The sequence below is a fragment of the Salmo salar genome, chromosome ssa07 (assembly GCF_905237065.1).
Source record: "Salmo salar chromosome ssa07, Ssal_v3.1, whole genome shotgun sequence".
Taxonomy (NCBI): Eukaryota; Metazoa; Chordata; class Actinopteri; order Salmoniformes; family Salmonidae; genus Salmo; species Salmo salar.
The window spans coordinates 20,557,069-20,583,990 of record NC_059448.1 but is presented as its reverse complement, the minus strand read 5'-3'; the positions used below and the strand labels follow the sequence as shown (position 1 = coordinate 20,583,990).

Genomic DNA, 26,922 nt, shown 5'->3' with positions numbered 1-26,922 from the left:
TAGGCCTATATTTGCTCCAAATATATTCCTATAGCTCGTCAGCCTCCACAGAAGTTGTGATCTCAACATAAAAGCCACATGGACATATGTGGTATTTTCTGAGATGTATACGCTAATTTAGCATACGCAGCCGATAGTGGGCGCTACATCTTCTATGACTGATGTGCATTCTCAGTTGAGTCCCCCGGTGGACCGGCTCATGCATAAAGCAAACTGGAATGATATGTGTACTGTTTTAATAACACAATATTCCAACACCATTTTCGGATTTTCTGATAATTTAGGATGTTGCACACCGTGTTCAGCCAAGGTTGTGCAACATGCTAAATTGTCCGAAAATGGTGCTTTATTAAACAGTAGGCCTACACATATTTTTCTTGTTTTTTTTTTCCGTCGGCACGAAATCAAAGCTTTTTCAAGGAGTAAAATTATATATTTGCAGCCTGAATAGAGGATGCTTCATTTAGCCGGTCGACGGGTGACACGAGTGTATTACCACCCACTATCGGCTGCCTAAGCTAACTATGAATACGCCTAAAAATGTATGCAACCACATGGTTATAATCAGTGCCTCTTATAATGAATGTAAGCCTAATATTCGACTTATTTTAATTCCAAAATTGCAATTTCTAACCTATTTAATCATATCCCCTGCTTTTGAACAACTTCCCTACCACCACAACACTGCAAGAACTGGCTTTTTGCTGTTAGGTTAGTGCAATGGCACTTGCATACCCGGAAATAGTGTGAGGAGGAGGACGAAGGCATCAAGCGAGAGAGATAGGATAGGAAGGATATTTTTTTCGTTAGTGTGCCAGTCTAGTCACCCCGGGGTCCTCGAGGGAAATGCTGTACGTTTACAGTTAATTTATTGATGTTGGATTTTTTTTTTACGGTGAAAGGATCTAAACTGTCGAGAAACTGTTGGGATTTTTTTTCTTCATTTTCCTGACTCAAGCGCGCACCAGAGCAAGAGCGAAGTGGAACAACTTGCCAATAATAAATTCATCGATTGCAGTTATTTGGTTACTTAATTTATTCTAATCAATACGTAATAACCTGTTGTTCCAAGAAGAGAAAGGCGCGATTCACTGATACGTAATGTCATGATTTAATGTCGAGAAGAATAGAATTCAAGACAACACAAGTTATTTATTGAAAAACCTAAAAACAATGCAATATACGTTCAATATGTAAATAGTATACTTTGAGTATTGCTTGTTGCGGAAAAACATGGCCAAAAGGAGCTAATCTATTTTCTCACGCACTCACTCCCATGTCACATTCAACATCAATATAAATAGTTGCGGTTGTGTTATTGTTGTAATTTGTGTCAAAACCGAAGGATGACTGTCAAACTGGATTTTGAAGAGTGTCTCAAAGACTCCCCCCGATTCAGGTAGGTCATGATTAACCCTTGAATAATATTTTGAATGACTTGGGGCAACCGTTTACATAAGCTACAGGCATTATTCATGCAGTTACATTATTAGCATTGTAAAGTGAGAGCTAATTTGTAAATGCTGCATAAATGTATGTAGCCTACTTACTGCCGGCAAATTACAGTTGCAATCAAGGGTAGCCTATGTAGTCCTACTGTATGTTTTTGCAGTCAGTTATTTAGATCGTTTCACAACTGTAACATGTACACACAGGGCATCCTCCCTAACAGTTAGGAAATAGAGTAGTGCTACAAATGTTTGCACAGGTAACTGAGCAAATCTCAATAGATGCTGAGTATTGGCAGTGTCACACCATTCTAGTTCAATCAGCACAACCAGAGGATGCACTTGTCAGATTAGAAAGTGTCAGTCCTGCAGATGGTTTGTGGCCATGCCTCTTGCTTGGGACCAGATTTGTCACTGCGATGAATGAAATGAGTCTGGGCATTGACATGAGGGGCGAGACACCGCCTTTTCTCATTAATGGGACTGGCTTTGTGTGTCGGAATAAATTGGTGAATTTATACAACTTTGTTGATTGTTGTAAGCAGAGCTCTAAATTTACATTTTCATTGGTAGCACTGGTGGTCTCAACTTTAAAGTGTTAGTTTAAACAAATATGATACAAATGTAACAACAGCTGCACCGGACACACAACACAAACATAACAAATGTGTTTGCGCCCAATGGCACAAATATAATTTTGCCATTCGGTGCACTGGTGCTGTCAAATCAACATTCCAGGTCACACAGCACAATATTTAGGAGCATATGCCACCAAGATGGTTGCAAGCCGAGTTTGTAAATCAATGTACGAATGCCACACACCAACCTTGGAGTTCTGCTTGGCTTAATCTCTGAGAGTCAATATATATATATTTTTAATTTAAACTCTAAAAGGAACACAATTTGAAGCCAAAAGGGAAGTGGATTTTGTGTTGGGTTTGAAAGTAGCTAATAAAATAGTTTTTTGTTGCATTGGGTGTGCTTTCCCTCCCTTTTTTGTCTGGGAGATCAGGAGTAACAGTGGTAATAAACATCTCTCTCTCTCTCTCTCCCTTTCTCCCTTTCTCTGTCTTTGTCTTGGCTGTTTTATCCTTTCTTAATTCTTGTTTGATTAACCTGTAAGTGGTGAAAGAGCTCATAACTCTCTCTTCCTCTCTCCTCCCTTCCTCCCCATCTAACTCTCTCTCTCTCTCTCTCCTCCCTCCTTCTTGGCTCATGGTCTATCTGGGAGGCACACAGTGTCGGAAAGTTTGACTTGCTGTGGCAGTCAGTGGTGCAAGTTGCAGTGGCAAGGTCTCGTGTTTGACCAAGAACAGCGAGAGGGAGAAGGTTTTAGATGTAGTTCAAACTGAATGTGCCAGAGGTAGGCCTTCAGACACACACACACACACACACACACACACACACACACACACACACACACACACACACACACACACACACAGAGACAGAGAGACAGACAGACAGACAGACAGCTAGTGTGAAAGGGAGTAGAGGGTGATGTTAGGAGAAAACAGGCTTTGAAAGAGAAGAAAAGAGACAGACATATCAGTGAAAGAAGGATAGAAGAGAGAGGGACTTCTCAGGAAAGAGGCATTGAAAGAGGAAAAGCGAGAGGGTACTACAGTACACATACAGACATAGAGGCCGAGTACTTGTGGGTAGCACGTCAAACCGCTGCCTCCCGTTGCTAGGTAATCATGGGGGTGGGCTGGGGTTGTGGAGTGGAACAGTAGGCAAGAGATACTGAGATGATAAATAGGAGACAGGAAGTGTGTTTTTGGGGGTGGATCATTGCAGAAACTTGAGGTCTCTCTCTCTCTCTCTCTCTCTCAGGCACACTTACTCATGCACGTTCACACACACAGATGCACATTCCTTTTTATCACCATACAAACACAGGCGCGAAACACACACACACACACACAGAGTAATGATTACAATGTGTGTCTAATGACACAGGCTTTGTTCCAACCTCATCAATTATATTTTCCACCAAACCTTTGGCAGTCCTGTTTGTATTTGTACCCCTGTCACGCTGGGCTAGGCGATTTGAATATGAATGATACTGAGCTGACCGACCCAAGACCTGCAGCCACTGTCTCTACTTCACCGCCAGCAGACAAACAGACGCTGTCTGTTCTGTTTCTCTGTTTCTCTCTCTCTCTCTCTCTCTCTCTCTCTGTCGTAACTCTGTTTATCAGCATGTCCTTCTCTCTCTTTTTGTCTTTTTTCTCTGTCAGTATCACTCTGTCTTTAGTGGAAGGCAACGGAAACCACACTGTAAGGCTGTTGATGTGAAAGACAGACAGAGGAGAGGAGATACTGACTCAGACAAACAGTCACAACAGCCACAATCTCCTTCCACTGGCCTTCTTACAGGCTTTAACCATGTATACTAGATCCCATGTGAAGCATCAAGTGTACTGCTTCAACTCTCATGACGTCTGATATTACCGCCCATAAAATGGATTGGAGCCACAGACATTTTTACTGTACATGTGCTAACATTGTGCCAGAAGTTCAACATTCAGACCAGTATGGTATTGCCCAAGCAGGGTGTGGATGCATGGGAAAATACCTTCTGCCTAAGTGATGTGGCTTAATTTGCCAAGTTATGTGGCAATGTATGTGTCTGTGTTTCATCCAGGGCCGCCATTGAAGTGGTGGAAGGAGATGTCTGTGAATTGGAAACGCGATTAGAGAAGGTGAGCGACAGTGAAACACACACACACACACACACACACATACACACACACACACACCTTTTGTTTCTATCCTCATGGGGACCTAAAATGGATTTCCATTCTAAATCCTTTTTTCCTTAACCCAGAACCTTACCTTAACCCAGAACCTTACCTTAACCCAGAACCTTACCTTAACCCAGAACCTTACCTTAACCCATAAACCTAACCCTATTTTTTTTATTTATTTGACCTTTTATTTAACTAGGAAAGTCAGTTAGGAACATATCCTTATTTTCAATGACAGCTTAGGAACAGTGGGTTAACTGCCTTGTTCAGAGGCAGAAGGACAGATTTTTACCTTGTCAGCTCAGGGATTCGATCTTGCAACTTTTCGGTTACTAGTCCAACGCTCTAACCACTAGGCTACTTGCTGCCCCTATACCTAACCCCTGAGCTTAAAATACCCGTTGTCCTCATGGGGATGGTGGAAATGTCCCCACAAGGGAGAAATGATCTTGTTTTACTATCCTTGTGGGGACTTTGGGGGATTTCAGGTCCCCCACAAGGATAGAAGAACAAGACACACACACACACACACACACACACACACACACACACACACACACACACACACACACACACACACTCCTCCCCACCTTTTGCTACGTTGCTCCGAGTATCAAAGCTCTCGATATGAGCACAACACCACTTCTACAGTATAAACATTCCCAGCCATCCACACAGTAGAGTGTAAATAGTAGTTGGACTGGGTTAGTTTTGTACACATCCCTTTTCTCTGAATAGTGACTATGAACTGAGAGAGACATGGTGGTGTTTTACCTGCGTTGTAGGGAGTTAACTTTACTGCTGCTTCCCCACTCTATTGTCGCCAGAGAAAATGTAACTTGATCACACTCTCCTTTCAATCAATTGATATTCCTAATTCCCTAAAGGGTTTGGTGTGCATAACATTTTCAGATGCATACTCTGGTCATTACAGTTCAGAGTCTTGAGAGTCAAAACAAAACTTTATTCGTCACATGCGCTGAATACAACAAGTGTGGACTTTACCGTGAAATGCTTACTTTACAAGCCCTTAACCAACAGTGCAGTTCAAGAATAAGAAAATATTTACCAAGTAGACTAAAATAAAAAGTAATAAGAAAAAATAACACAATAAGAATAACGAGGCTATATACAGGGGGCACCAGTACCGAGTCAGTGTGCAGGGGTACAGGCCAGTTGAGGTAATCTGTACATGTAGGTGGGGGCGAAGTGACCATGCATAGGTAACAAACAACCAGCGAGTAGCAGCAGTGTACAAAAGGGAGGGAGGGGTGGTTCAATGTAAATTGTCCGGTGGCGATTTTATGAATTGTTCAGCAGTCTTATGGCTTGGGGGTAGAAGCTGTTGAGGAGCCTTTTGGTCCTAGACTTGGCGCTCCGGTACCGCTTGCCGTGCGGTAACAGCGAAAACAGTCTATAACTTGGGTGACTGGAGTCTCTGACAATTTTATGGGCTTTCCTCTGACACAGCCTATTATGTAGGTCCTGGATGGCAGGAAGCTTTGCCCCAGTGATGTACTGGGGCGTTCTCACTACCCTCTGTAGCGCCTTATGCTCAGATGCCGAGTAGTTGCAATACCAGGCGGTGATGCAACCGGTCAGGATACTCTCGATGGTGCAGCTGTAGAACCTTTTGATGATCTGGGGACCCATGCCAAATCTTTTCAGTCTCAACCTATTCTGTGTCTGAACAGTGATCATATTGGTTGGTAGTGCTATGCCATCTCATTTAGCATTGTGTAGTATCCATGTTGTGTTGTGTTGTATCTTGACACCTTTTGTTGTGTTGTGTAGCTGGTGAAGCAGTGCCACTCCATGCTAGAGGCTGGCAGGGCCTACTGTCAGACCAGCAAGAGCTTTGTCACAGGGCTCAAAGAGCTGGGCCACCACTGTTCTGGGGACAACATGATGGGGGTGAGTCTATAGAGATTCTGGGTAATAACCTCCAAGCACTGATTTGGGATCATTGTAGAAGGAACCTAACTGTACAGGTCATATTACTCATAGTAAATTATTATGAAGGGAAGTGAAAGTTCCGTTGTATTGTATTCCGTCATAATAAAAAAAAGTTAAACTGACTAATTCAATGTTCTTTTCTCATCCAGGAGTGTTTGGAGAAATTCTCCAAGAAGCTGGCAGTGATTCTGGAAGCTCAGGGGGTGAGTTGGACTCCATTGTGCATCACTAGCTTTCAACATTAGTTACTGTAGCAACCACTATTACATGTCAGGTGTCTGAGTAGCTCTCTCTCTCTCTCTCTCTCTCTCTCTCTCTTTCTCTGTCTCTCTCTGTTTCTTTCTCTGTCTCTTTCTCTCTCTCTCTTTTACTCTCTTTTTCTCATAGGAAGTGATTGAAAGCACACAGAAGTCGGTGAAGTTGAAGTTGCTGAGTTTTGTGAAAGAGTGAGTGAGTCTGGCACTCCTTTCTCATTCAGTCCTCTTTGCCCAAACTACTACCATACACTGCTTTCACAACTAATCCAGTCCCACCCACCTCTGGTCTGAAAGGGCCACTCCCTAGCATTCAGTTATGCTACCGCTTTATCCCTCCCTCCCCCTCCCCCTCTCCTTCTCCTTCTCCCAGGGATGTGCGTCGGTTCAAGGATGTGCGTAAGGAGTTTGAGCGGGGCAGTGAGAGTCTGGAGGCAGCATTGGGGAGGAACGCTCAGGCCCCCCGGGGAAAACAGCACGAGGTAGAAGAGGTCAGCCAAGCCCTCCTCAACGCCCGCAAGACCTTCCGCTCCGGAGCCCTCGACTACGTACTGCAGGTGAGGGCATCCAAGGTGGATTGTTGAGGGAGATGGAGGGGTGAGTGTTTGCCTGTGCATACACACTGGCATGGCTGTAGAAACATGCTTTAATTGACTCTCCCAAATGCATTTTCAGCATGTTAGTTTGACTTTGAAATGGTTTTGAGTGGTTTGCTTTAAATTTAATTACAGGCCAGTATTGAAACGATCAGTTCTAGACAGGAGTCTTTCTCATTCCACAGCCGGATGGCTTTTTGAGAATATGGACACTACTCAAATGCCTCAAACAGAATGCTACATCATTTTACACATAACAGATGCCAGGACCAGGCCATATTTCGAACAAAATAATTAATAAAATATGCAACGGCACCCATGTTTAGGGACATGTGTTTTGCTGTGGTGAATGATAACAGCATTGCCTGAGGGTTTCCCTGTAGCAGGCTGGTCACTATTAATACCCAGAGGTTCGTACTAGCTGCAATCATAACCACACCCATGTTCTGTTCCCTCCTGTTCACAAACTCTCCTAGGTCAATGTCATCGAGGCCAAGAAGAAGACGGACATCCTGATGGCGGTGAGTTTCGTCATGTTATCGTTGGGAGTATTGTAAAACGTTGCATGGTTAAGCACACATGTGGGTGTCTAATAATTTGTTTACTTGAGCAGTTGTTGAGTTCATTTTATGCTTGCCTGTATTGTTTAGTATGTAGTTGGTTGTATGAAAACGCTTTTCTCTGTGTTTTTCTGCAAGATGGTGTCTATGATGGAGGCCCAGTCCCAGTTCTTCCAGCAAGGTCACCAGTCCCTCTCGGAGCTGGACGACTACCGTCGCACCCTGAGTGAAGAGGTAACAAGGACACGTGAAGGAATGAGAGGGAGGGCGGGACATAAGTGTGTTGGATGAACCAAATTCATAGGCGGAGGAAGAGATCTGTTCAAGTACATTGTTCAGATTTTGAAATTAGGGAACACGGCGAGGGAGAGAGAGCGGGGTAAAAAGAGTTTATGAGAGTGAGTGGAAGAGAAGAGGGGGATGAATTCATCTCCTCTTAGAAGGATGGTGAAAAGGTTTATTCGAATAGTCGATTCCATTGATTCATTCGTACACGAGTCCTAACAATGTGCTCCAGAGGGATGAGGAAGTCACAAGGTGACGTCCCTCTCATCGTGACAGGAAACCGTGTGGGCACCGTCAACAGGAAACATTTCACATGACTGAGAAAGTTTGTGCTTGCGTGCGTTCGTGTGTGTGTGTGTGTGTGTGCGAGCACGTGCATGCGTGTTTTCATCTAGTCAAACAGTAACGTTAGTGCTACGCTGGAATAGCACTGTAGCATAACTGGAAGAGCTGCCAAACATGGAGCTCTAGGCCTGAAGTCAACAGTAGACTAAAACTAACAGGAAGGTTAGTCAGAGAGAAGCTTGAAACCGGAAAGCAAGACACCTTTCACTGGAGCATTAAAGCCACAAAGACTGTTTTAACTCTTCCTGCTGTTACAGGAAATGGCGAAAGAGTGAGAGGCAGAATGAGAGAGAGAAAGAACAAGAGGGCAAGAACATGTAAAAATACCTGCAGAAAGTGCTTAAAGACTGCTGGATTAACTGATATAAATATATTTTTATGTTATTATTTTTATTATTATTATTTTTACAAAGATGACCAGTTTACAGAGTATAGAGTGCAGTGATGTGTCCTATAAGGAGCATTGATGGCAAATCTAAATCATCTGAATCATGGTTTGTTTGGCAGCTGGGGTAACACACAATCTGGGGAGGGGCCAGCTGAGTATAAGACTGTAACATCTGCATATAAATGGATGAGATAGCTTCCTACTACCTGAGCTATGTTGTTGATGTAAATTAAGAGCGTGGGGCCTAGGATCGAGCTTTGGGGTTACTTCCTTGGTGACAGGCAGTGGCTGAGACAGCAGATGTTCTGACTTAACTTAATGCACTGCACTCTTTGAGAGAGGTAGTTAGCAAACCAGGCCAAAGTCCCCTCAGAGACACCAATACTCCTTAGCCGGCCCACAAGAATGGAATGGTCTACCGTATGAAAAGCTTTGGCCAAGTCAATAAAAATAGCAGCACAACATTGCTTTGAATCAAGGGCAATGGTATCATCATCCATAACCTGAGCAGAAACCAGATTGCATACCAGAGAGAATACTATAGACATTAAGAAAGCCAGTCAGTTGATTATTGCCAAGTTTTTCCAACACTTTTGATAAACTGGGCAAAATAGAAATTGGCCTATAACAGTAAGGATCAGCTTGATCTCCCCCTTTAAATAAAGGATTCACCATGGCTGCCTTCCAAGCAATGGGAACCTGCCCAGAGAGGAGAGACAGGCTTGGCGATGATATGGGCTACAACCTTAAAGAAGAAAGGATCTAAACCATATGACCCAGATGTTTTTTGGGGTGAAGTTTAATAGCACCTCAGACTCAGTGACTGCCTGCAAGGAGAAACTTTGTAGCGGGGCAGGGGAAAAGCATTGGGGCTAGTCGCATTAAAAAGGGTGGGAGATGAGGAAATGTTGGACGGGCAACGAGGCATGGCGGAGTCAAATAGGACGCCTGACTTAATGAAGTGGTGATTAAAGAACTCAGCCATGTGATCCTTGTCAGTAACAACCACATCATCAACATGAAGGGAAAGCTGTGAGGAGGAGGGTTTATTCACCAGGTCGTTTTCTAGAACTTCTTGGGGTTAGACCCACGGAGAGAGAACTTCTCCTTATAGGACCAAACTTTAGCCTTCCGGATAGCCTGAGTGCACTTATTTCTCATTTGCCTGAACGAGAGTATGCGTTTGCCGAGCCTTTCGCCAAATGGAATTCTTGAGGTGGAGTAACTCTGCCAGATCATGGTCGAACCAGGGGCTGAACCTGTTTTTAATTCTCATTATTTTTATGGGGGCGTGTTTGTTAATAATACCACTGAAAATATTTTTAAAAAGAATGTCCAAGTGTCTTCGACAGAGGGGATCAAGCTGATTCTTTACCAATTTACAGAGGCCAGGTCATGAAGGAAGGCTTGCTCATTAAAGTTTTTTAGCAAGCGTCTATGACAAATCAGGACAGGTCGTTTCACTGAGCAGCCATTATGAACACAGGCTGTAAAACAGTGATCACTAAGGTATTTACAGAAAACACCAGCCTGATACCTGTCAGGATTATTTGTGAGGATAACATCAAGGAGAGTAGCCTTTTCTGGATGTTTGGAGTCATACTTTGTGGGATTGGTAATAATCTGAGAAAGATTTAGGGAGTCCTGAAACCTTAGTGAGAGAGAGAGAGGGAGAAAGTAAAGCTGCTACAGGAAGCTGCTTGAGGTTTTTCCTCGATCCTCCATGCAGAAACAGGGATTTGGGACAGGTTCAGCACTTCCTCCTTCCTGTTTCCCCAAGAGGACGAAGTCTGGAGTGATGGATTCCCTGACATCTAGCTAAAAGCTGTCCAAGCCAGAAGTCCATAATCTCCTAGCCTGATTTTCCTCAACAGTTTCTACATTAATCTCTACAACTACATAAAAAACATACACTGTTCCAGTATACTGTGTACATTATTCTCTATATTTTGTTCCCTGGCCAAACTGGCCTATCATGCTGCACTGCCGCGTGTGATTTAAGATAATGTGCATCATTTGAAACATATTGTATTCTGTGTTTTTTTAAATCAAATTGTTTGTGCCTGACTCTCTCTTTTTTTTTCTCTCATACACAGCACACTCAACTAGTGTTGAATTCCGCCAGGGAGAAGAGAGACATGGAACAGAGACACGAGGCCATTAAGAAAAAGGTGAACACTGCTGGATCCAAACTAAACACAGGCCACCAAGTTGGCTGCCATGTTATGACACTAGAAGCAAATTTTCTTTGTAACTAAACCAAGGTAGACCACAACTTGTTGTTTCCAATGGGAACAGATGAGGGCAGAACAAGCAAGTAGGTGGGCAGAGCCAAGCACGAGCTAGCGCGATCCAATTGGTGCGTTCTAGCATGTATCTGCATATTTCCCTTAGGGAATGCCACCTCTGTGAAGTGAGTGTGGGCAATTCTCCTTTGCAATCCTTCTAACAATGTGATTTTTAGACTTTTTTGCAAAGGGTAAGTCTAAAAAATGTAGTTCACTTTGTTTAGAACCTATTCTATCTGTGCTAGAAGTCTCCAACCTGTGAAGATACAGCTAGTCAAACCTGATGACGTCATCACTTCCTTTTAGACATAGCTTGGTGGTCTACTGGCATCACTGTATTACAATGATATTTACTAACATCCCTTCCCTTCCCTACAGTAATGTTTATCGTTGTGTTTATGTTGTGTTGGCAGGATGTCTCCTATGATAACTCCTTAATGGATTTCTGTGCTGATGCCGCCAACGGTATTGCCATGGAGGGCTACCTGTATAAGAGAGCTAGCAATGCCTTCAAGACCTGGAGCAGGTATGTTACCCCACCACACATTCTTTCTACTGCATGTTGTTCTCTCTCTCTTTCTCTGCCTTTCTCTCTCTCTCTGATATTTTTAAGGCTATAGCCTAGGAAGCAGAGGAGGCTGCTGAGGGGAGGACGGCTTATAGAAAGGGCTGGAACGGTGTCAACCACATGGAAACCACGTTTGATACCATTCTATTGACTCTATTCAAGGCATTGATATGAGCCGGCCTCCCCTCAGCAGCCTCCACTGCTAGGAAAGTGATGGGTAGAATCATGATATATCTGATGATTGCATTATTCATTCTCATCTCCTTTTGATCTCCTGTCTCACAACGGTAGGCGCTGGTTCTCTATTCAGAAAAATCAACTGGTCTATCAGAAGAAATTCAAGGTGAATTTTTGAAAGCCACTGCTTTACTTTTCAATGCATTTTTTATAGCAATCCATGCAGAGACAAAGTTAGTGACGTTCACACACACACACACACACACACACACACACACACACACACACACACACACACACACACACACACACACACAGCCTGACCGTGTCCTTCTTTCTCTCAGGATCAGCCCACAGTAGTGATTGAGGATCTGCGTCTTTGTACAGTGAAGGTCTGCGTTGACAACGAGAGACGATTCTGCTTCGAGGTGGTCTCTCCATCCAAGTGAGTCTACAGCTGTGTGTGTGTGTGTATGTGTGTGTGTGTGTGTGTGTGTGTGTGTTGATGTTGCTTTAGATATTTGTTTAGGGTATTTGTTTAGTGTTAACATAGTGATTTTGTGTGTGTGTGTATCGGTATATACCGTAATTTCCGGACTATTGAGCACACCTGAATATAAGCCGCACCCACTGAATTTTAAAAATAATAATATTTTGAACATAAATAAGCCGCACATGTCTATAAGCCGCAGGTGCCTACCGGTACACAAATGAACTTTATGAACTTAACAAATGAACTTTACACAGGCTTTAACGAAATACGGCTTGTAACAAAAATAAATAGGCTTTAACGAAATACGGCTTGTAACAAAAATAAATAGGCTTTAACGAAGCACGGCTTGTAACAAAAATAAATAGGCTTTAACGAAGCACGGCTTGTAACAAAAATAAATAGGCTTTAACGAAGCACGGCTTGTAACAAAAATAAATAGGCTTTAACGAAACACGGCTTGTAACAAAAATAAATAGGCTTTAACGAAGCACGGCTTGTAACAAAAATAAATAGGCTTTAACGAAGCACGGCTTGTAACAAAAATAAATAGGCTTTAACGAAGCACGGCTTGTAACAAAAATAAATAGACTTTAACGAAACACGGCTTGTAATAAAAAATAAAAAATTAGCAGTAAACGGTAGCATACCAAGAAAGTCATTGGTCACTATCTTCCTCCTCCTGTGCACTGAAACCACTGAAGTCATCTCCTTCGGTGTCGGAGTTGAATAGCCTCAGAATTGCTTCATCCGATATTGGATCGTTTTCATTGTTTGTCGCTCTCGTCACTGTTTGACCTTAACCCGTTCGGCAATTTCATTGGTCTAATGAAAGCTTCATGCCGCCAAAAAACTGAGCACGTCACAGAATGTGTTTTTTTGGAAAAAAAAAATGTAAAGCGGGAAAAATCCATATATTTGCCGCGTCATTGTTTAAGCCGCGAGGTTCAAAGCGTGGGAAAAAAGTTGCGGCTTATAGTCCGGAATTTACGGTAGAGGGAAAGTAGGGATGTGTGTGTGTGTGTTGATGTTGCTTTAGATATTTGTTTAGTGTATTTGTTTAGTGTTAACATGGTGATTTTGTGTGTGTAGGAGCTGTCTGTTACAGGCAGACTCCGAGCGTCAGCAGCAGGGCTGGATCAGTGCTGTCCAGAACAGCATCGCTTCAGCCTTCCAGGAACGCAGAGAAGACCCACACTGTCCAGTGAGAAAACATACAAACATTATTCATTCTCACTACACATGTGTTTCAGAAGCAGGTTTGTAGGTCATTCCCTACACAAAGTTTGTTTGTGTGTGTCTCTCTCTCGCTCTCTCACACAGAGGGAGCATTGCAGCTCTGTGTCGGGAGGCAGCCCAGGAGGAGGAGGGCTGTGTGGGGAGCAGGAGAAGACGGGGGGCCACGAGGCTCTGGAGGAGGTCCAAGCCATCCCGGGGAACATGCAGTGCTGTGACTGTGGAGAGCCCAGTCCGGACTGGGCCTCTATCAACCTGGGGATCACCCTCTGCATCGTCTGCTCGGGGATACACAGGTACACTCACACACACACACACACACACACACATACACACACACACACACACAAACTAATATGTAACTACCTTCTGTCCTTCTGACAGGAGTCTGGGCGTCCATTTCTCCAAAGTACGCTCCCTCACCCTGGACTCTTGGGAACCAGAGCTGGTCCGGGTAAGAATACATCCACTACGCTACCTTTGGATGCATCTCAATAGTGTAGCATTACTAGACTAATGTCAAGGGGGGTTACTGTACAGTCGTGGCCAAAAGTTTTGAGAATGACACAAATATTAATTTCCACAAAGTTTGCTGCTTCAGTGTCTTTAGATATTTTTGTCAGATGTTACTATGGAATACTGAAGTATAATTACAAGCATTTCATAAGTGTCAAAGGCTTTTATTGACAATTACATGAAGTTGATGCAAAGAGTCAATATTTGCAGTGTTGACCCTTCTTTTTCAAGACCTCTGCAATCCGCCCTGGCATGCTGTCAATTAACTTCTGGGCCACATCCTGACTGATGGCAGCCCATTCTTGCATAATCAATGCTTGGAGTTTGTCAGAATTTGTGGGTTTTTGTTTGTCCACCCGCCTCTTGAGGATTGACCACAAGTTCTCAATGGGATTAAGGTCTGGGCAGTTTCCTGGCCATGGATCCAAAATGTTGATGTTTTGTTCCCCGAGCCACTTAGTTATCACTTTTGTCTTATGGCAAGGTGCTCCATCATGCTGGAAAAGGCATTGTTCGTCACCAAACTGTTCCTGGATGGTTGGGAGAAGTTGCTCTCGGAGGATGTGTTGGTACCATTCTTTATTCATCTCTGTATTCTTAGGCAAAATTGTGAGCGAGCCCACTCCCTTGGCTGAGAAGCAACCCCACACATGAATAGTCTCAGGATGCTTTACTGTTGGCATGACACAGGACTGATGGTAGCGCTCACCTTGTATTCTCCAGACAAGCTTTTTTCCGGATGCCCCAAACAATCGGAAAGGGGATTCATCAGAGAAAATGACTTTACCCCAGTCCTCAGCAGTCCAATCCCTGTACCCTTTGCAGAATATCAGTCTGTCCCTGATGTTTTTCCTGGAGAGAAGTGGCTTCTTTGCTGCCCTTCTTGACACCAGGCCATCCTCCAAAAGTCTTCAGCTCACTGTGCGTGCAGATGCACTCACACCTGCCTGCTGCCATTCCTGAGCAAGCTCTGAACTGGTGGTGCCCCTATCCCACAGCTGAATCAACTTTAGGTGCAATCTTACTGGCTGCAATATCCTTGCCTGTGAAGCCCTTTTTGTGCAAAGCAATGATGACGGCACGTGGTTCCTTGCAGGTAACCATGGTTGACAGAGGAAGAACAATGATTCCAAGCACCACCCTCCTTTTGAAGCTTCCAGTCTGTTATTCGAACTCAATCAGCATGACAGAGTGATCTCCAGCCTTGTCCTCGTCAACACTCACACCTGTGTTAACAAGAGAATCACTGACATGATGTCAGCTGGTCCTTTTGTGGCAGGGCCGAAATGCAGTGGAAATGTTTTTTGGGGATTCAGTTCATTTGCATGGCAAAGAGGGACTTTGCAATTCATCTTATCACTCTTCATAACATTCTGGATTATATGCAAATTGCCATCATACGAACTGAGGCAGCAGACTTTGTGAAAATGTATATTTGTGTCATTCCCAAAACTTTTGGCCACGACTGTACATGCGTTTTAGAATGTGTTGAAAGTCTATGTAGAAATATATATATATATATATATATATATACTTTCTTTATTCAATAAAAACACAACTGACGTGTGTGTGTTTATCCTCCCTGCCTCCCTGTCCTGTAGTTGATGTGTGAGTTGGGAAACACAGCCATCAACAGGATCTACGAGGGGCGAATTGATGAGATCACCATCAAGAAACCCCACCCATCCAGTCCAAGGTATCTCACTCCCCACTCTCATTTTCATTCCTCGGGTCACATAGACACAGTCAAGATGTAATAGTGTTGCCGTGTGTTTTCATTGCAGGTTTATTAACCTCTTGGGGCTAGGTGGGACGCTAGCGTGCCACCCGTGGTGCACTCCATCAACAGCAGGTGCATTTCAAGAGCGGCAAATTTGAATCCAAATAAATGTCAAAATTCAAATTTTTCAAATATACAACTATTTTACACCATTTGAAAGATAAACATCTCCTTAATCTAACCACGTTTTACGATTTCAAAAAGGTTTTACGGCGAAAGCATAAATTTAGAGTATGTTAGGACAGTACATTTACAAGAGTTGTGTGTAATGTTTTGTCAATTCAAAGACAGGGTCACCAAAACCATAAAACCAGCTAAAATGATGCACTAACCTTTTACAATCTCCATCAGATGACACTCCTAGGACATTATGTTAGACAATGCATGCATTTTTAGTTCTATCAAGTTCATATTTATATCCAAAAACAGCGTTTTACTATGGCATTGATGTTGAGGAAATCGTTTCCCTCCAATAACCGGCAGTCAAGTCAGCGTAACAAATTAAATAATTAAAATTAGAAAACATTGGTAAAATATTATATTGTCATTTAAAGAATTATAGATTTACATCTCTTGAACGCAATCAACTTGCCAGATTTAAAAATAACCTTACTGGGAAATCACACTTTGCAATAATCTGAGCACTGCGCCCAGAAAAATACGCGTTGCGATACAGACTAGACGTCATGTTGGGGAGATCTAAAATCGAAAATACTATGTAAATAATCCATTACCTTTGATTCTCTTCATCAGATGTCACTTCCAGGTATCACAGGTCCATAACGAATGTAGTTTTGTTCAAAAAAGCTCATAATTTATGTCCAAAAATCTCCGTCTCGTTAGCACATGATGTAAGCCAGCCGGACTTCTCGTCATGAACGAGGGGAAAAAATATATTTCCGTTCGTTCAAACATGTCAAACGTTGTATAGCATAAATCATTAGGGCCTTTTTTAACCAGAACATGAATAATATTCAAGGTGGACGAATGCATACTCTTTTATAACGTATTGGAACGAGGGTACCCAACATGAACTAGCGCGCCAGGTGTCTAATGGGACATCAACGTTCCATGGCTCTTGTTCGGTCAGATCTCCCTCCAGAAGACTCAAAACACTTTGTAAAGGCTGGTGACATCTAGTGGAAGCAATAGGAAGTGCCAAAATATTCCTAAACCCCTGTGTTTTTCAATGGGATAGGTTTAAAGTCAATACAACACATCAGGTATCCACTTCCTGTCAGAAAATGTCTCAGGGTTTTGCCTGCCAAATGAGTTCTGTTATACTCACAGGCACCATTCAAACAGTTTTGGAAACTTCAGGTGCATCCTATTTCCATTGATCATCCTTGAGATTATTCTACAACTTGATTAGTGTTGTGATACATTAAATTGATTGGATATGATTTGGAAAGGCACACACTGTCTTTTATTATTTTTTAATTATTATTATATATATTTTTTAACCTTTATTTAACTAGGCAAGTCAGTTAACAACAAATTCTTATTCACAATGACCTAACCCGGCCAAATCCTAACCCGGACAACACTGGGCCAATTGTGCGCCGCCCTATAGGACTCCCAATCACGTCCGGTTGTGATACAGCCTGGAATCGAACCAGGGTCTGTAGTGACCCCTCTACCACTGAGATGCAGTGCCTTAGACGCTGCGCCACTCGGGAGCCCTGTCTATATAAGCTTACACAGTTGACAGTGCCTGTCAGCGCAAAAACCAAGCCATGAGGTTGAAAGAATTGTCCGGAAAGCTCAGAGACAGTATTGTCTCGAAGCACCGATCTGGGGAAGGGCACCAAAACATTTCTACAGCTTTAAAGGTCCCCAAGAACACAGTGGTCTCCATCATTCTTAAATGGAAGAAGTTTGGAACCACCAACTCTTCCTAGAGCTGGCCGCCCGGCCAAACTGAGCAATCGGGGGAGAAGGGCCTTAGTCAGAGAGGTGACCAAGAACCCAATGGTCACTCTGACAGTGTCCCTCTGTGGAGCTGGGAGAACCTTCCAGAAGGACAACAATCTCTGCAGCAGTCCACCAGTCAGGCCTTTATGGTAGAGTGGCCAGACGGAAGCCACTCTTCAGTAAAAGGCACATGCATCCTACTTGGAGTTTGCCAAAAGGGACCTAAAGGACTCTCAGACCATGAGAAACAAGATTCTCTGGTCTGATGAAACCAAGATTGAACTCTTTGGCCTGAATGCCAAGTGTCCCGTCTGGGGGAAACATGGCACCATCCCTACGGTGAAGCATGGTGGTGGCAGCATCATGCTGTGGGGATGTTTTTCAGCGGCAGGGACTTTGAGACTAGTCAGAATTGAAACAAAGATGAACGGAGCAAAGCACAGAGAGATCCTTGATGAAAACCTGCTCCAAAGTGCTCAGGACCTCAGACTGGGGTGAAGGTTCACCTTCCAACAGGACAAGGACCATATGCACACAGCCAAGACAACGCAGGAGTGGCTTCAGGACACGTTTTGAACATCTCTGGAGAGACTTGAAATTAGCTGTGCAGCGACGCTCCCCATCCAACCTGACAGAGCTTGAGAGGATCTGCAGAGAAGAATGGGAAAAACTCACCAAATACAGGTTTGCCAAGCTTGTAGCCTCATACCCAAGAATACTTGAGGCTGTAATCGGTGCCTAAGGTGCTTCAACAAAGTACAGAGTAAAGGGTCTGAATACTTATGTAAACGTGATATTTCAGTTTTTTTTGTTATAAATTTGCCAAAATTTCTAAAAGCCTGTTTTTGCTCTCATTATGGGGTCTGAACACTTTCCGAAGGCACTGAATCTGACTTCCTATTTTCCTCTCTTCTGCTGCACCTCAGACAGGAAGTGACACAGGTACATGACGACGGCTGTGGTTTGTGTCGTAACATGACAATGACTGTGGTTTGTGTCATAACTAAACTGTCCCCCAGAGATGTGCTGTGCAACTGCATGGCTTTGTGTATGTGTTCTGGATGTAAAGTAGAATGCAGTCAACCATATTGTAATACAGTACAGGGAGGGCTGGCTTGTCAAATTGAATTGAACTGAATTGCTGTGTTATAATATGATAAGATGGTTTGATAATGTGCATTACTGTGTATGAAATTCATTTGATTTGATATATTGTTTTACTCAAATTACTTTAATGATCTGACACTCTCTTGCCTTCCTTTATTTCTATCTATCATCTCTCTCGTTCTCCATCTCTCTCTGTCCCCCTTCTCTCTCTTTCTCCATCTTTCTCTCTCTCTCTCTCTATTGCTCTCTCAGGGGTGATAAGGAGTCGTGGATTCGTTCTAAGTACGTGGAGAAGAAGTTCATCCAGAAACTCCCGGAGACGGGACGTAAAGCTCCCCTGCGGCGCTCCAGCGCCCGGAGGAACAGGGCTAACACCCAGGAGAGGCCAGCCGAGGCCCGACCCCCACTCAAACCCAAACCCACCCGGGCCACCCTGCCACGACTCGCAGGTACTGGACAGGACATACACGCTCATCTGATTCACACTATAGGGCCAAACCGAGCAGACATGTACCAGGCTGGCCTTGTTAAGCATTACATTACAACTGATCAGGTATTCAAATCAATAGTGTATACGTTTCTGCTTCCTATTAAAGAGATGTTGATGTTCTTTTCGCTGTCTGCTGATGGACTGGTAGGTGTTGAAGTGATATCAGTCCTGATCCAGTACAGATGTGTGTCCAGGTCAGGAATGTAAGCGATGCAGTTGCTGTGGGTTATTTGTGTCTGTCCAAGGGATAGATAAGAGCATAGACACCAACGACAGAAATTCCACAACTTATCAAGCTAGGAAAGAATTTATATCAGATATTCACACAATGTTGAGCCTCGCTGCACCTAAACTCACTCACATACACACACACACACGCACATCATCCATAAACCTGGTGACACAGTAAAAAGCGACAAGCTTGGTACATTGTTTTAATGTGTGTATTGTTATAGTTAACAGGATAATCCTGTCATCTCGTTGCCTGTTGCTATACTGAAGGAATGTCATGTGACGCTCTCTCTCTCCCCTCAGGGCTCAATCAGAGTGACCTTGTCCAAAAGAACAATACGGGCATTCACAAAGGTGACACAAACACACACAGAGACGGCCCACCACACACACACACACACACACACACACACACACACACACACACACACACACACACGCGCGCACTAAACCCCCTGTCATCCCTCCACAGATGATGAAGATGACGAAGAGGAGGACCTGTCTGGTCTTCATCCCGGGGCGTTGTTATATCGGTCTGCAGCGCTGCAGCATTTCCCTGTCATGGCGGACGCCCTGGCCCACGGAGCTGACGTCAACTGGGTCAACACAGCCGAGGAGTCCAGCACCCCACTCCTACAGGCCGTCACCGCGGTGAGGAGAGCGAGAGAGAGTGTTTATAAGAGAGCAAGCAGGTTTGTGTGAATGTATCTGTTGTGCGTATATGCTCACCTGCCCTCTGACCCGTCTCTCCAGAACTCCTTGGCAGCGTGTGAGTTCCTGCTACAGAACGGTGCCAATGTCAACACAGCAGACAGCAACAGGAGAGGACCTCTACACCACGCCACTATACTGGGACACACTGGGTAGGATGGACACACACATGCGCACACATACGCACGCACACACACGCACTAACCTGGTCCCCGTCTCCCAGGCTTGTGTGTCTGTTCCTGAAGCGAGGGGCGGACTACAACGCCAGAGACAACACCCAGAAAGACCCCATTACTATCGCCGTGGAGACAGCCAACGCTGACATCGTCACCCTGTGAGTATAAACTTCAGTTGATTTGTTGACACTAGAAGGTTTGATTGATTTTTCTCACGACTCTGCTTTCTCCTGACAGGCTGCGAATTGCCAAGATGAACAAGGAGATGCGGGAGATGGATGGAGCCTTTGGCCAATCAGGTCACTCAGGGGGACAGGGAGTGGGCGGGACAGGGAGTGGGATGGGCCAAACCAGGAAGGGACTTCAGGCCTTGAAGAACCAACTGAGTGGATGGGCACTAGGGGGGCAGAATGAGTAGAGAGGGGTGGACTGGCATCGTAATTGAGGAGAGAACAGATAGGGAGGAGGGGCACTTCTGAGGTGCGTAGGCTACTCGTCTAACAGTTCCCAGTAAGTTGAGGTAACATTAAAATAGATTTTTTTTTTTTTTTTAAACATTACAGTCAAGCATGATGTTCAAGTTATGTTTTGATTGATTTCTGGAATCATTACTGGACCCTTCCTAGAGTGCTTTCAGAAGAAATCTGGACAAATAAGAGGTTAGGGGGAACGTTCTTGGAACTTATATGGGGAACGTTCCTGGAACTGAGAGTTGTTAACTGGATTACTGGGTAGGGGCCATTTGCTGAATCTCCAAAGAGGGAGTGGAGTGAATGCAGTTTGAGTAGAGGGATAACTAGAATACAGGGTAAATGTATGGACAAGAGGCTTCTATACTGTAGTCTTTCTGTATGTTGGAAGATGCGGCCATTTTGGGAATATAATAGTAAAGGGAAAAACAGGGAAAAGGAGAGAACATACCATAGAAGAGGAAGGAGGGACGTTTAAAGGGAGTGTTTATGTATGCACACCACGAGAGAGTCCACGTTGCACTTTGATGTAGAAGGAATGAATGCAGTTAGTCATCCTGCACTTTACAGCCCATATAAGCTCAATGTAGATCACAGTGTATGATAACACTGGGCATTGGCCATGTTTAACATGTATTTATACACCTATATATAAGTGTAGAGTTCTATATGGACTTATGTATGAATGTATTGTATGATAGCACAGGATGCTGCTTGAAAAAGAATGAATCTGATTGTTAGGGTTGTCTCGTCATGTACATTTTATGCACCTTGCATAAGTCCAACAACCAATGGTATTTTCACTTGAGGGTTTTTCCATTATACAACTGTATGTTCCCCCGGGCTTACTTTAACCTTTTCAAACGGACTCTTTTGTCACACCTAAGTGGTTATTATTGTGTTTGACCGGTTTCAAATACACACTGCCACCATTTAAGCATTGCTTTTGCTTAAGAATTAGAACTTGGTGCTGAGAACATGAAGCTGTATAGAAAGTAATGAGCCACTCTGTCCATTGTAGTTCAGTGTTGTCCTAACAGTGGCTCAGGGCCCACTGGTGGGTTATGTTGTGGCCAGTCTTAGGCTGCTGGTCAAGCCTGGGTCGTTGCTGTTATAAACATGTTTGTGTCTATCTGGACAATGAACAATGCACCATGATTACACATTTGGGAACCACTGGTCTAAACCCATCAGCTAGCCAGTAGGCCTAGCTGATGCAACCAATTTGGGCTGGAACAGTGGACTCTCAAAGGGTAGAGCTGTAATATTGTTTGCGGTGTTGTATGCGAAAGAGGGTGACCCATCCATTCCTCCATAGCCAAACTGTTTGCCAAGTCTGTTTCAAGTCCAAGTTATTTACTCCAGTACTGTCACAATAACTCCCTATTTCAAATCCTGGTTTGAAATATCCTAACTCATATAATTTGTCTGGCTCTGGCTCTGGAGGACTGAGGTTGTGAGGCTCATGTAATGTCTATACTCGGAAATGCTTAATTTCTCTGTCAGTCTCTGATGTGCAGTGCTTTCTCATTGTTGTTTTGTGAGCCTTTGTGTTTGTCCAATGAGGCGACTGCCTGCTCTGCGCTGCTTGCAAAGTGTGTCCCTTGATGCCACCGCCTTACAGCGCTACAGGTAAACAGTGTGTGTGCGTGCCTCCGCGTGTATGCATGAGTGTTTATAGTAGTAGCCTAATGTGGGCAAATTATAAATGTCTAAATCCTCTTTTCCTGAATTTTCATCTCATGTCTTGTTTTTCTAAGGTGATGAAACGTACCAGGACATCTTCAGGGACTTCTCTCACATGGCATCTAACAACCCGGAGAAACTCAAACGCCGCAGCACGGACTTTAAAACTTGACCTACCCAACAGCTGTTTCTTTTGTGTGCTGTTGTTATGCTGTTTTCCTTTTTTTTTTGTCACACACACACGCCGACACAGACAAACACACACACACACACACACATTTGCTGGCCACCTGCTCTGCGTTAGGTCATTGCTCAGCTGGTGATTACTTTAGTAGCGGCTCCGGTCCAACAGTAATGTCTTTGTGTTTGGCTGCCAGAGGAGAACACTCAGGCTTAGTGGCTACATGAGACACTTGTTGGAGGAGATAGAAGATGTACAGCCTAATAATGACAGCTGATACAGTAATAACTTCCCAATGAACGATTTATTTCCTAATTTAATTTGGTTAACCATAGTCTAGCGGAGCCATCCGACCCTAATCTCGTCTCGTTGACTCGACTATAAGGCTAGGTTTCCCACAACTACTGTTGAAAAAAAAAATCAATTTTAATAGCTGTTTTGCTTTCTGTTGATACTCCTCAAAGTACTGTTGTGACTAGAAAGAAAAGGAGGGATATGTTTGAAGCAAAGGGTAAAACTGTTGTATGTGCTCTTGTACTTTTCTTCATAATTTCAGATGTGATGTTTCTTTGTATATCATGTTTATTTTGGGGGGGGGGGTCTATTGACTGCGTGAGGTACAAGAGATGTATTTCTTGCGGAAAATTAAAATACCAGAGTTTATTTCAGTTTCTGTGTAAAGTCATTCAGTGGACCTAAATATACTGGGTGTGTTTAAGCAGTAAGCCGAACGAAGTCGACTGTAGACGAAAATAGCGAGTGAAGTGGGGGGGAGAGGTGTATCTGCGACAGCCAAAAGCAAGGCTCAGATCAACATGGCAATGTCAACATAGCTGCTATATAAAAGTTTTTCTTTATAAATGTCTAAATAAACTTTTCTATACCCCCATATCACACACTCACAAACTGAAAACGGAACATATGTACAGTTAATTGGTTAATAGAGAAAGGTCTCAAATATTCCTTTCATTTGTATCCCCTGTAGCTTTACAATTGAGGCAGAGTTGGTTTAAGTCACGTCTGGCCATGTTTGCATGGGTATAAGGGTACATGTGATTTATTTGTTTATTTTTTCAAGCCTAAATGGACAACCACGTTTTGTGTTAACTATGTTTTTGTGTACCAGTCCTAAAATGTATTTGACTGGATCTAATTGCCTGTACATTGTATTGCAGTAAACGGGGTTCATTTTTACCCAGGACCACCTATAGTTTCCAAATCCACAGAGTTTACAACCAGAGGAGCGTTGCTGCTTAATCTGCGGCCCTTAAAGAGTGGCCAATCGGCTTAAATGTAGTATGTTTTTCAAAAGGGACATACATATTGCACCTTACATTATTGCCTGTACATTGTGTTGCAGTAAAAGGGGAGTCGATTCTGCAATATTAATTTTAGACAGATAGGTTATATTTACACAAATACATGTGCCACAATGAAACACTTTGGCAGTTTACAATAAAACTGAATTGCAGTTCAGTTTCCATAAGATATAAGAACATTTCATTGAATTTGGTACAATTTTCACAACTAAGCACAAATGTAAACAGATTATCAAAATAGTTAATGTTTCAAAACTAAGCACATTTTTAATTGACTAAGTACAACAAACAAATTCAAAAAGTAACTTGTTCACTGCACCAAATCATTCACATCCTACATATGCTGTATAAGGATAATGACACTGTAAGACTGACATATTTCTCAAAATGCTCACAACCTGCCATTGGATACAAATTATAACAAAATAAAAAAATGGTTTCCCCCAAAAAATGTGTATGTGAAGTTATAGTCAAATACTGTATGAAAAATGTTTTCTATCTAAACTCAGCAAAAAAATAAACATCCTCACTGTCAACTGTTTATTTTCAGCAAACTTAACATGTGTAAATATTTGTAAGAACATAACAAGATTCAACAACTGAGACAAACTGAACAAGTTCCACAGACGTGACTAACAGATATGGAATAATGTGTCCCTGAACAAAGGGGTGGTCAAAAGAAACAGTCAGTATCTGGTGTGGCCACCAGCTGCATTAAGTACTGCAGTGCATCTCCTCATGGACTGCACCAGATTTGCCAGTTCTTGCTGTGAGATGTTACCCCACTCTTCCACCAAGGCACCTGCAAGTTCACGGACATTTCTGGGGGGAATGGCCCTAGCCCTCACTCTCCGATCCAACAGGTCCCAGACGTGCTCAATGGGATTGAGATCCGGGTTCTTCACTGGTCATGGCAGAACACTGACATTCCTGTCTTGCAGGAATCACGCACAGAACGAGCTGTATGGCTGGTGGCATTGTCATGCTGGAGGATGAGCCTGCAGGAAGGGTACCACATGAGAGAGGAGGATGTCTTCCCTGTAATGCACAGCATTGAGATTGCCTGCAATGACAACAAGCCTAGTCCGATGATGCTGTGACACCGCCCCACACCATGATGGACTCTCCACCTCCAAATCGATCCCGCTCCAGAGTACAAGCCTCGGTGTAACGCTCATTCTTTCGGCGATAAACGCAAATCCGACCATCACCCCTTGTTGAGACAAAACCGCAACTCGTCAGTGAAGAGCACTTTTTGCCAGTCCTGTCTGGTCCAGCGACAGTGGGTTTGTGCCCATAGGCGACGTTGTTGCCGGTGATGTCTGGTGAGGACCTGCCTTACAACAAGCCCTCAGTCCAGCCTCTCTCAGCTTATTGTGGATAGTCTGAGCACTGATGGAGGGATTGTGCGTTCCTGGTGTAACTCGGGCAGTTGTTGTTGCCATCCTGTACCTGTCCCGCAGGTGTGATGTTCGGATGTACCGATCCTGTGCAGGTGTTGTTACACGTGGTCTGCCACTGCGAGGACGATCAGCTGTCCGTCCTGTCTCCCTGTAGCGCTGTCTTAGGCGTCTCACAGTACGGACATTGCTATTTATTGCCCTGGCCACATCTGCAGTCCTCATGCCTCCTTGCAACATGGATAAGGCATGTTCACGCAGATGAGCAGGGACCCTGGGCATATTTCTTTTGGTGTTTTTCAGAGTCAGTAGAAAGGCCTCTTTAGTGTCCTAAGTTTTCATAATTATGACCTTAATTGCCTACCGTCTGTAAAGGAAACAGTGTTTAAACCCTTTACAATGAAGATCTGTGAAGTTATTTTGATTTTTTACGAATTATCTTTGAAAGACAGGGTCCTGAAAAAGGGACGTTTCTTTTTTTGCTGAGTTTACAGTTCTTTCTATTCAGCACTTCAAATAGAATAGTTTTGAAATGTATCTTTTATTTTTTGCTATTTTATTACATATTAGTTAAAATGACTAAACGGTGAGCCTAAAATTATCTAATATAGGCCTATTGGTGATTAAACAAAATGTTCTCATACTAATTCACAGAAAACGTATTTTGCATGACTGACTCGGGTGAAAGATGTGTTCAACTGCAATGAATGCAGGGTTGATTAGCAGGAACCGGGATACTGAGATTTCCCACCCAAACCCACTCCCCTTTCTGGGGATAAATAACTGCAAGAAACCGGTCAATTATCATCAATTATATATATGAACACCATGACGTGAAATGGAACTGTTCAATTATATGCGATGCCTAAATCTGACTTTTCTACAGCCTTCACTCTGCTCTCTGCGTGATCAATCATCAACTGTCAGAGTGGGGACAGACAATCTCAGTGTGGAGCGCAGTTCACAATGCATGTATACCTATCATCTCATCATAGAAACTCTATTGTAGTCTTTCTTTCTCTCTTTCCATCAATTCCATTCAAATTGCATCCAAAATAGATAATCCTTTTTTTAACCTTTATTTAACTGGGCAAGCCAGTTAAGAATAAAGTCTTATTAACAATGACGGCCTACACCTGTTCAATATTGATATACGCAGCCATTGGAAAGTATTCAGACCCCTTGACTTTTTCCACATTTTGTTACATTACAGCCTTATTCTAAAATGGATTAAATACAAAAAAATCCTCAGCAGTCTACACACAATACCCCATAATAACAAAGCGTAAACAGGTTTTTGGAAATTTGAGCAAATTTATTACAAATAAAAACCAGAAATTCCTTATTTACGTAATTATGCAGGCCCTTTGCTATGAGTCTCGAAATTGAGCTCAGGTGCATCCTGTTTCCAATGATCATCCTTGACATGTTTCTACAACTTGATTGGAGTCCCCCAGTGTTACCAGTGTTACCACTGGTGGACTCCAATCAAGTTGTAGAAACATCTCAATTAAATTGATTGGACATGATTTGCAAAGGCACACACCTGTCTATATAAGGACCCACATTTGACAGTGCATGTCAGAGCAAAAACCAG

The 26,922-nt window shown here is 43.3% G+C and overlaps 1 protein-coding gene across 2 annotated transcripts; it reads left to right on the top strand.

Moving 5' to 3' along the window:
• The first annotated feature begins 739 nt into the window (after nucleotides 1-739).
• On the top strand, nucleotides 740-23,269 carry LOC106608779 (arf-GAP with coiled-coil, ANK repeat and PH domain-containing protein 1). 2 transcript variants are annotated; one of them, XM_014206906.2, is made up of 23 exons: nucleotides 740-1,399; nucleotides 4,099-4,156; nucleotides 5,996-6,115; nucleotides 6,307-6,360; nucleotides 6,545-6,603; nucleotides 6,785-6,968; nucleotides 7,484-7,528; nucleotides 7,706-7,801; nucleotides 10,682-10,756; nucleotides 11,287-11,399; nucleotides 11,733-11,784; nucleotides 11,963-12,063; nucleotides 13,201-13,312; nucleotides 13,432-13,640; nucleotides 13,729-13,798; nucleotides 15,462-15,556; nucleotides 18,914-19,110; nucleotides 19,686-19,736; nucleotides 19,855-20,033; nucleotides 20,136-20,245; nucleotides 20,317-20,427; nucleotides 20,507-20,568; nucleotides 22,500-23,269. In XM_014206906.2, exons 1-23 carry the CDS (start codon nucleotides 1,347-1,349, stop codon nucleotides 22,595-22,597), a joined length of 2,304 nt encoding a protein of 767 aa, XP_014062381.1. In that variant the 5' UTR covers nucleotides 740-1,346; the 3' UTR covers nucleotides 22,598-23,269. The 2 variants fall into 2 exon arrangements, with proteins under 2 accessions (XP_014062381.1, XP_045577663.1); XM_045721707.1 differs by lacking the exon at nucleotides 740-1,399 and adding an exon at nucleotides 2,657-2,811.
• The last annotated feature ends 3,653 nt before the right edge of the window (nucleotides 23,270-26,922 follow it).